The 9,603-nt window shown below is 40.7% G+C and overlaps 2 protein-coding genes and 2 long non-coding RNA genes across 13 annotated transcripts; 2 read left to right on the top strand and 2 right to left on the bottom strand.

The window, feature by feature from the left end:
* Window positions 1-19: 19 nt before the first annotated feature.
* On the bottom strand, window positions 20-3,099 carry LOC123472541. Its single transcript, XR_006647015.1, has 2 exons — window positions 1,325-3,099; window positions 20-1,248 (listed from the first exon to the last, which is right to left on the bottom strand). It is a non-coding gene; the product is annotated as an uncharacterized LOC123472541 (long non-coding RNA).
* Window positions 3,100-3,140: 41 nt separating this feature from the next.
* On the top strand, window positions 3,141-4,663 carry LOC116923227 (trypsin delta). Its single transcript, XM_032929702.2, has 6 exons — window positions 3,141-3,401; window positions 3,488-3,686; window positions 3,753-3,885; window positions 3,953-4,094; window positions 4,158-4,303; window positions 4,375-4,663. Exons 1-6 carry the CDS (start codon window positions 3,170-3,172, stop codon window positions 4,585-4,587), a joined length of 1,065 nt encoding a protein of 354 aa, XP_032785593.2. The 5' UTR covers window positions 3,141-3,169; the 3' UTR covers window positions 4,588-4,663.
* Window positions 4,596-8,549, bottom strand: LOC116923229. Of its 10 annotated transcripts, none has more exons than XR_006647013.1 (14): window positions 8,416-8,549; window positions 8,061-8,355; window positions 7,869-7,976; window positions 7,722-7,782; window positions 7,400-7,661; window positions 7,150-7,299; window positions 7,022-7,078; window positions 6,624-6,760; window positions 6,408-6,564; window positions 6,195-6,313; window positions 6,105-6,137; window positions 5,752-5,998; window positions 5,452-5,675; window positions 4,596-5,394 (listed from the first exon to the last, which is right to left on the bottom strand). It is a non-coding gene; the product is annotated as an uncharacterized LOC116923229 (long non-coding RNA). The 10 variants fall into 10 exon arrangements; XR_006647012.1 differs by having other exon boundaries at window positions 5,752-5,949; XR_006647005.1 differs by having other exon boundaries at window positions 4,596-4,941; window positions 4,998-5,394; window positions 5,752-6,313.
* LOC116923225 (chitin deacetylase 8) lies at window positions 7,556-9,546 on the top strand. The gene is made up of 8 exons (XM_032929700.2): window positions 7,556-7,791; window positions 7,852-8,018; window positions 8,084-8,189; window positions 8,255-8,372; window positions 8,436-8,585; window positions 8,644-8,762; window positions 8,832-9,054; window positions 9,110-9,546. Exons 1-8 carry the CDS (start codon window positions 7,694-7,696, stop codon window positions 9,500-9,502), a joined length of 1,374 nt encoding a protein of 457 aa, XP_032785591.2. The 5' UTR covers window positions 7,556-7,693; the 3' UTR covers window positions 9,503-9,546.
* The last annotated feature ends 57 nt before the right edge of the window (window positions 9,547-9,603 follow it).

The raw sequence follows: 9,603 nt of genomic DNA, 5'->3' as shown, positions 1-9,603 counted from the left end.
TAACGTCCTCCCATATGTGGGCCTTCCTCGATGGAGTGTACCACCATTTGCTTCCATCTTGGGGTTCAGCAACGATCCGGGGCTCCATCAGCTCCGTTTCATCGTCGATATTGTAAGTTGGTCTTAGAATTGAAGCGTCTTCTCCGAGCTAGGCAAAACCATAGGCAAAACCAACCCCGTGCTCACAAAAGCAAACTTCTTCGCGTCAATAAACGGATTTGAAAATTGGAAGCATGAAATTAGGGTAAGCGCCTTAACCTTTATTTGCTATAATCAGGGACCCCAACCGAAAAATGGTCGATAACAGACAGTGAACTATCATTCAATCGGGAAGGGTCTTACTTCCGGGTCAATTTCCACATACAGAATACGGAATAGCAATTTCTGCAAAAAACCTGGAAAAGGTATAACATGGGAAATTTTTGCGGAACATTCAAAATTTAAAGTTTGAATCCGAGAACGATGAATTCACTCAATTTTACGACTTATTAATGGTATTTTCTTACCTTCTTGCGCAGAGCAGCGAAATGATGTTGCATTTTTCCCAAAGCTAAAAAAATGTTAACAAAGTTCATTTTTCATTTTTTCGATTTTGTTTTCAAAACACAAGAAATTTGATTTCTACCGTGCCGAGCATTCCGTCCGTTTACAGACAAAGTTTACGCGCTGGATTTTTACTGTATAAAAGACTTGGCTGTAGTTAATTATAGTGGTAACGGTGATCAGTCTTGTGGATAAAGTGTACATATGTTTACGTATGTAAGACGAATGTGCACGATGTGCGTCATAAACAATATAATATATTAAGGCGTATGTTGGGTACTTCGGTTCCGCGGGATGTTTCCGCGGCCGCTTGCTAAAATCGCGACGTGGGGGTTGGCTATAGCTAACCGTGCTGATGCTACATGCAAGACCATTGAAAAGTGGGTCAAGTTCACACAGGCTGGATCTTACAGCTGGGTCATCCGCTGCCAAACTTTAAATTTGTTTGTTACTGCCCCATTTTTTTACTTTTGTTTTAAAAAGCGAGAATTATTATTTAATTTATGGTGATTTTTTTTAGGAATGGACATAATCTGCTGTGCTTATTTTAACTTACTAAATTGATAGTACCAAAATTCTTTACCAACGCTCCGTTGATAAAGAATTGGATATGTCACCGGAATCGGTGGAACTACCCATGGCTTCAACATTTGTCGAGTTAGTTCCACCCAGTCGCGTGTGCGTGAAATGCACGGCACTCGTTTACTGTATAAAGTATGGCGATTTTTCAATCATGTTGGGATCTCTCAGGCTTCTCCACAATCATTGGAAATGGCTTCACCTTTCTCATATGTATTCGTTGTTGTAGAGGCTTCCAGAGATGTCCGGCGAAACGGAATCAGCTCCTCATGAAGAATCAGGTCAAGGGCAATAATCCAATTGTTAAAAAGTTGGCATTAACTTTTGATTGAAATGGAGAGGTAATAACTACCAAATCTCAAACAAGCATTTTAGGACCGCAGTGATCATTTGTACTCTGTCAAATACAACCATCTTTTCCGTGAAGGCTTGTTTCCGCAGAGCGCCGATTGAGCCAGCAAAAACTCGCCGATTGAAAAGAAATCGAGCGATTCTTACAATATTTGCCAAAACTGAGTGGGCTCATTGATGGTGAGTCGGGGACGTAATGACGCTGGAATCGGATTCGTTTGGGTTGTGCACTACAATCTTATTGACAGACATAACTTTAACAGTGATCACAATGAAGATGAAGAGGATGGGGAGTAAAGGTGCTGAAGGTTCCCTTCGCATGAAGAAGCCTTACACAATGTAAGTTACATTCCACCATCACATTTCATTTCCTTGCGTAAAATTTTCTTCAGATTCTTAAACATCAAACCCTTAAATGCTGGGTCATCCGAGTTCGACTTTTGGTAACAAAATATAAAGAAACGACGGTGGAACACAATCACGGTGGCAGGGGAAACTAGGATGTTTGTAATGGCTTTACTCTGTGGTGTAGGTAGAATAGACACAATAATCCCAATCGCGAAAATGACAATCCTTTCCACACACGGAAATAGTAATGGAATGTAAGGCATCGTGATAGACTCACCGTAATCATCATCGATTTTACCGGCATTCATAATGGATTCACCAACAGAAGATTCTGTTCCTCCACGTCGAGTATGGCGATGGATTTGGTTCCGTTTTCCTAATGGACGTTGGGAAAGAGTTCTACGAAGGATTAGGCAAAATACCCTCGTAGTTTAAGATCCACTTGCACACCCCAGTCGCCAGTGTCAACAGCCTTGATAGCTGAGACGTCTGGATTATTACCACATCGGCCACGCCTCTACCGTTGTTAGAACCAGGACCGACCCCGTGTCTTAAGCCGTCTTTAAAACTACAATCCGATTTCTTTGCTGCCATCAGTAGCGGCTCGGTAACTGAACTGCGTAAACTTCTGGACAGGAGCGGATCGGAAATGGGGGCTTTATTAGCCGAGTCACGGAAGGAACTCGGTGAGACACCTCTATTGTTAGCCATTCGACACTGACGGTTCAGCCTTGTCATTAGATAATTTCCATTGTGATCCTCACCGAACGGGCTGGTTTATGTGGAACGACATTAAATACCTGGATGCCCCGCCCCTATTCGCAGCTATTCTCTATATGGGAATAGTATGATCGTTAACTATCTACTCAACTTGCGAAGCGATTGCGTCAAAACGGCTGGTTTGAATGAAATAATCTCGAGCTCAGCTGTGAAAGAGAAGAAAATCCTAATATTGAAATTATTGGGTTTAGAAAATTATTTTAATTACATAACGATTTGCGCGCAAAATTGAATCTTGTACGGCTGAAAATTAGACAACAACTAGACCTTACCCAATCAATCGCCACGTCAACCATTGCCAGCCGTAACATGGACATCTTGACATGTTACATGAACACATTGAAATTAAACGAAAAATTACATTGAAAAAAGGGTTGGACACACTGCTTTAAAAAATGCCAAGCATTCTAGGGCTTTGTTTAGACAAAATAATTTTTTAACCCAACCAAAAACACTCGAAAGCCGCGGAAAATGAAACATGTGGTAGACTTTTCATGCCACCTGTTCAAATGGTGATACGGCACCTTTTGCTAGCTACAATGCAGTTTCAACCGAGCCGCCTTTCACGATGGGTTACTTTGTCATCACGCCTAGTCTGCTCTACATAATTGGGTCAATTTTAGCATCAGTTGACTGTCAACTGAGGGTGAAAGTCATCCGGCCCGAGTCCGTTGTGGCGGAAACGAGATTCAACTGGAGTAGTATTCAGCAAAAAAATTCTTTCCCGACGGAGACTTTACGTTTCTACCAATATGCCCAACTGCCTGCACAACAAAACGCACGTCAGCCCATCTGTGACCGTAACGTTGATCACAACCACTTTACAGACATTTCTGTGAAGTTATTATTTAAACAAATTTTCATTTTCTTATTAAATATGGCTAAGAGCGGTGTGGCTTACCATACGAACGAGCAGCTCCTTCACGGGTCATGGGAGGAACATCGACTAGGCCAAACCAATTTCCCTGGATGGTTCAGCTGTTGATCGTCATTGCGGATTTTTTTAAACAAAAACAAGTTACATGCGGTGCGACTTTAATCAAACAGCAGTACTTGCTAACAGCCGCACACTGCATTTACTACAGGCAAGTTTTACTAGACTATGTTTTGTTTTTCAAGTTCGTATTTGTCAATTGGGGGTCGTCATAAAGGAAAATCATATCGATTACGGCGTTTTTGGGTTACCACTACTTGAACATTGAACGTTTCGACAAAACTGGTTATGAAGTGATAATTCCGGTAACGCAAGCCTTCGTCCATGACGATTTTGACCTTACTTCAATGGTGATTAAAAATTCAGTAAATTTTCGGACATTTGAAATTTTGTGAATTAAATAAAAATGTGTTTCAGCAACATGATATCGCTATCTTAGAACTGGCGAAACCAGTTCGTTTTACGGACCAGGTGCACACTATTTGTCTGGCTGAAAATGAGCCAGCATCGACTGTCACCAATGCAACGGTGGCCGGATGGGGATCTACCGAAGCCTTTGGTATCACATTTTTTAAAAATTTTGAATTTTGGTTGAATTGACTTTACTGCTGTATTTATCCAGGCACGACATTTTTTCCGCAGTTGCTCTTATCAGCTACGGTACCCCTAATGAAGCTGCCTCAATGTAAATTAGCATTGATGGGAATGGGCAAACTGCTCAACGAACAATCCGTTTGTGCGGGAGGAACAATGAAGGATGCCTGCCAGGTGGATCTATTGAACTTATAAACAGTTACACGGTTTTGATTAAACATGAAAGGCCAAATTGTGTTTTCCAGGGTGACAGCGGTGGACCCTTGATGGTGACAGAAAATTCTTTCAATTCACGCACCAGCAGGTACAATCAGATCGGGATAGTGTCGTGGGGTTTGGGATGTGCTCAACCAAACATACCAGGAATTTACTCTAGTACACGGCATCACTTACCGTGGATTCAACAAGTTACAAGGAAAGATGTTTGCCGACCTGTTTCTCCCAATCCCTCGAATTAACAAATAACAATCAGAAACACTGATGTACTGTTAACGTTTTACAGAACACATACAAATGAAAACATTTTCTTTTTAACTCCATGCATTTATGAACTTGCTAAATCGAGTACTCCCTTATGTTTGTAAGGTACGTAGTATAAATAAAGATATCCACACTAAAGTTCACTTGAAAGTTGGGATAAATGAACGTCGAGACGAACTAGTTAACACATGTACAGTAGTCTGTGGCCACGTTAAAGCCATTGTTTTAAAGAAAAATTCAAGCTGTACACATCCATTCCAGGAAAACCATGTGCGATTGTGCACGGTTGGATTCCTGGCTGTAAACTGAACATGACACTGTCCGTGTAAAGACTAAAAAACAACTTGTATCAAAATATGAAAGCCTTTGATCGATTTTGGTCGATTACCTATTCTGAAAAACCTTGAACTTTGAGAGAGAAGAGAACGATCCACTCAAAAAATTCCGGGAAAAAAGACTTTCTTACCCATCCCCATAAACAGTATCCCTTCTGGAGGTTGAAAATGTAACCCCCCACTGAAGTTAAACTGTCACAAACTTGACGAAACCAGTCCATCATCCACTGACTGGATGAAACTGGAATCGTAGCTATTCCTCAACAGGGTCGTTGTGTCTCAGATTAAGGTCCAATGCAAACAGCCAGTCAACTGCGCAAGAAATGCAAATCCATCCATCGTCATTTTAGCCACTCGCTTGGGTTTGTCAGGTTTCCGCGATAGGAAATTGAACAGGACAGGTATCAAATAAAGGCAATTGGTGATCAAAACACCGTGTAGGCCTACCGCCTGAATTATTAAACGGAAATTAGTTGATGCACGTCTTCTTTTATCCGGCGATCTTACCGAAAAACACGTTCAAACGGAACCAAATAGCAAAGCCATTCCTATGGCCTGTGCAGTCTCAAATAGAAACACAGTCATAAAATCTGCAAAACGAGGAGGCTTTCAACAACCCCGGCGAAACAAACAAACGTGCAGCGATTGCAGAAAACCGAATAATTCAGAAACTTCGAAACTGAAGAAAATGCTCCACGAAGCGAATCGTTCAGCATGTTGGTATAAAGAATCTAAATTCGACCGAATACAAAATTAACCAAACATTAAAACGAGTTCTTGCATTTTTGGTCGTAGAATACTGCTTACCGGAATCATTGGAGACAGTTCTGTCTCTGCTCATGGACGAAATTATGAAGCAAATAGACCCCTTTGATATGATCCCAGCTGACAGAATTGCAATTAAAGTCACGCAGCATAAAATCAGCTGGACACAAAGTTTGAAGCACGATTTGGCTTTCTCCCTTCCAGTCAACATCCTTGCGCTCAAGTAGTTGATTCAATTGACTGAGACAACAGAGAAATAATGTTCGTAGTCTGTACGTACGTACATATACTTGTACACAAAAAATAATAACAATCGTTTAAAAAAATAAAGAAACACTATTTCAGCTGAATAAGAAAAACAAATAGTATTTGCTTTCCTGTTGGAGAGAACTTACGGTGAAAGCGGAAGAGCAACGCAATTCTGTCGGCTGAAATGGAAGTTTGGATTTTAATAAACAAAATTATGATTGAATTCTGCCACTTACTGCAAACTCAAGGAGTTTAACAGCAGATGTTTACCATCACAATTTTAGTATTATTTTTCATGCACAACATGCCCAGGTCGTGGGGAACGTCCAGTGGCAAGACCAAAAAATAAATGAGACTGTGAACAGGAGAGAAAGAAGGGAGAATTAATAAGAGTGCAAAGAAAACTAGGTGGTTCATCTAACAGAAATCAATTAGTAAATGGAAGTTACTTGTGTCATTGGAACTTCTCGCACGAAGGGCAATGGCCCACTCCGATCTGTATCAAGGCAGCATGTGCTATCCAACCGAATGCTAAATGAGAGCACCATATTTTCATCGCGTGAATCACTCAACCAAAAATATCCCCGATTTCGTGTTGGATCGTTCCTGGGAATGAATAAATTCTAAATTAATAAAACTTAAACAATGCATTAGATACAACTTACGAACAAGTATTATTGTCTATAAAGACATTAATGATTTCTTCGTGACACCATATTCATCGCAATCGACACAGTCACTTCTCACATCTACCAAAATCGTGTGAAATAAAACGATACGTTTTATTCCCGGATGTCCTGCACTTTTAAACAATGTGATTGTAGTTTAGCGTTTTGTTTCGTTTGAAAGGACACACGCACGAAGATTCGACACCAAACGTTCAAACGAGAAAGTAATCGTATCGACCACTTTTTTGAAAATCCACATCTACGTTTGACGCAAATGTTTAAAGGGAAAAGGGTCGTTGTACGCAGATAGTGTCACAAAAGGTGCCTGTTCCACTTAGCTAGTTTACAGGCGTCGCATATTGTGCGTCGCACGATTATGAAAATGGATTACTCACCATGACGAACATGCCAGGACTGCGATCTAGAAGCGTCACCGTCGCATCAGGTTGCAACTTGTTTCATTAAATATTCAAAATTACGTTAATTCACAGAAAAAATATTATTTCATTATTATTTAGTATACCTGTGTGAAATATACTGAATCAAACGATTGTTGTAGAACCTAAATGTTGGCCTATAGTGACGCGCTCGTGAAAATTCCCATAGAAAGGCAAAACAAACATTGACTCCTACTACATTCTGAATTGTGGGTCAGATCTTACGTTTCCATATCCTATGTAAAAGTGTATTAGTATTTTCTCTTGATTCGCAAGTTAGTAGCCGTCCACGACATCTATTAGCTAACACACAAAAAAATTGACGATGCGACTTACTTTGGTATTGAAACGTTGTGATTCTGGTTTTATCGCAGAAACAGATGTTTCGAAAAACGTTCAAATTTACAGGCGAGGGGAGTTGTCTAAAGATATGGACACCAGGGATGTTTGTCAAACTTCTGTCGCATCTGTGTCCGTTTAAGTCCTTCTGTAGAAAAATGCCAGACCTGGACTGCTCGATTTAGTTCCTGCCTCGTAGCAACGAGCACGACATACTGTCGGACGTCTAAGACTAATTAAGCATTCCGCTGCTAAAACCCTAAAGTTAAACTGGCCAATTAAAAAAGAAAAATGTTTCGACAAATTTCAATCACGTTACTTGCTGCACTTTTAGTGCTAATCCATACGCTGGTTGCGGAGCCTACACTTGCAACGCCCACCTGCGACAGGTAAACAATCTCATTAATGGTCTCCTAAGTATTTGCTGTTGATTGTTTTTTAATGTTAAGTGAGAAGTGCATACTACCTGATTGTTTGTGCATGAGCACGATGCCTCCCATGGGTTTGAAGCCGGAAGAAATTCCGCAAATGGTATTCCTCACGTTCGACGATGCCGTGGCTGACGTGATGTATCCTACGTACCAGAAAATACTTCACAACAGAACTAATCCCAATGGTATCCTACTAGTTTTAAATATACTAAGGTTTAGCAACTAACCTTTTAAGAACGCCAATTGATAGGCTGCAACATCGGGATGACATTCTACGTCACTCACGAAGGCACAAACTATCGACTGGTTAACGAACTTTACAACAGAGGGAATGAAATCGCCTCTCACACTGTCACGTATTTTCTTCAAGTTCTGTAAGTTAGACGACATTGTTTTTACGAATAAAAATTTATTTGTACAGGCACAAAATGGATTACGACTATTGGACAAATACTTCCGTTGAATTTTGGCAGAGAGAGGCTGGTTACCAAAGATACCTCCTTCATACACATAGCAACATACCTTTAAATAAGATACAGGTGTCATCTTTAATCAGTCTAAAGAATTATTTAGAAAACTTACAGAATTCATTGTTGAATTAGGGTTTTCGAGCTCCATTTCTTCAGACTGGAGGTGACGTCACACACGGCGCATTACGAAAATTAGGCATGACATTTGACTCGTCATATACAACGACACAATTTATGGATCCTCCCATTTGGCCATTTACTATGGATTACGGCCTGACACACGTACTGCATCTTCCACGGTTTCCTTAATTTCGGATGTTGACTGTCAATTTTTTAACAGGAATGCATCATGCCTCCTTGTAGCAAAGATAAACATCCAGGATTATGGACGGTTCCCATGATCGAATTCCGCAACGGTGAGAACGGAGCATTATGCAAAATGGCGGATACCTGTTTCCCGTAAGACAAAAATTTAAAATTCATGTCAGTATTGGACCATAATCATCTTCATTCATTCCCTGAAAACAGTCCTTATTTAACTCGACCACATTTCGCCAATCAAACTGCTAAAGAGGTCTTCGACTATTTCATGTTCAATTTCAAACGGTTCAACAAGACCAGAGCACCTTTCAGCATCAATCAACACATGTACTGGTTCCTCCTTGAAAACCAAGCCATTCTCGAAGGATTCTTACAATTCCTCGATCATTTGGGCAGCCTCGATTACGTTTACATTGTTCCAGTGAGCAAGGCAAGTATTGCGAAACCAATCAAATTGAAAAACTTTTAAAAAAACTTACTCACAGGGGATAGAATGGCTGAAAAATCCCAAGACGTTGGCGGAGATGCAGACGAAAAATGTTTTCAGCTGTGACTCAACTTCCGACAACATGGCGCCGTGTCTGAAACCACAAGTTTGCTATTACACCACATCCATTCCAGGTGGTACACGATTCATGGGCTCTTGTAATTCTTGTCCTGCTGAATATCCTTGGCTGTTGGACCACGATGACGAATTTATGATGCAATCAACTTCCACGAAAGTGGAAACAACCCTCACGACGACGCAAGCACTGCCAATAACGATGCAGACGACACCCGCCACCGGTAGTGCAACACATTTAGGGTATCAACTCGTCATAAGTGTGTTGTTAGTCGTTCAGGGATTCGTGTTAAGTTTCTTCCAATTTTTTGGTTAACTTAAGGGTTTTAAAAGCGCGAAAGAATACAAAGTTTTGCTTTACTTTGCCTACACAAGAACTGTTTGCTGTGCGACTGCCTGCGTCGCATCAGTCTGCGA

This window comes from Daphnia magna, linkage group LG5, assembly GCF_020631705.1.
Source record: "Daphnia magna isolate NIES linkage group LG5, ASM2063170v1.1, whole genome shotgun sequence".
Lineage (NCBI taxonomy): Eukaryota > Metazoa > Arthropoda > Branchiopoda > Diplostraca > Daphniidae > Daphnia > Daphnia magna.
The sequence above is the reverse complement of the archived record's forward strand: the minus strand, read 5'-3'. Positions and strand labels throughout refer to the sequence as shown.

Bases quoted from the DNA above. Each gene is read 5' to 3' on its own strand.
- LOC116923227 (XM_032929702.2), top strand. From the start codon at position 3,170: ATGGGTTACTTTGTCATCACGCCTAGTCTGCTCTACATAATTGGGTCA. The intron at 4,095-4,157 runs GTATCACATTTT...GTATTTATCCAG, and splicing joins GGGATCTACCGAAGCCTTTG to GCACGACATTTTTTCCGCAG. The intron at 4,304-4,374 runs GTGGATCTATTG...TGTGTTTTCCAG, and splicing joins CAATGAAGGATGCCTGCCAG to GGTGACAGCGGTGGACCCTT.
- LOC116923225 (XM_032929700.2), top strand. From the start codon at position 7,694: ATGTTTCGACAAATTTCAATCACGTTACTTGCTGCACTTTTAGTGCTA. The intron at 7,792-7,851 runs GTAAACAATCTC...TTTAATGTTAAG, and splicing joins GCAACGCCCACCTGCGACAG to TGAGAAGTGCATACTACCTG. The intron at 8,586-8,643 runs GTACTGCATCTT...ATTTTTTAACAG, and splicing joins TGGATTACGGCCTGACACAC to GAATGCATCATGCCTCCTTG.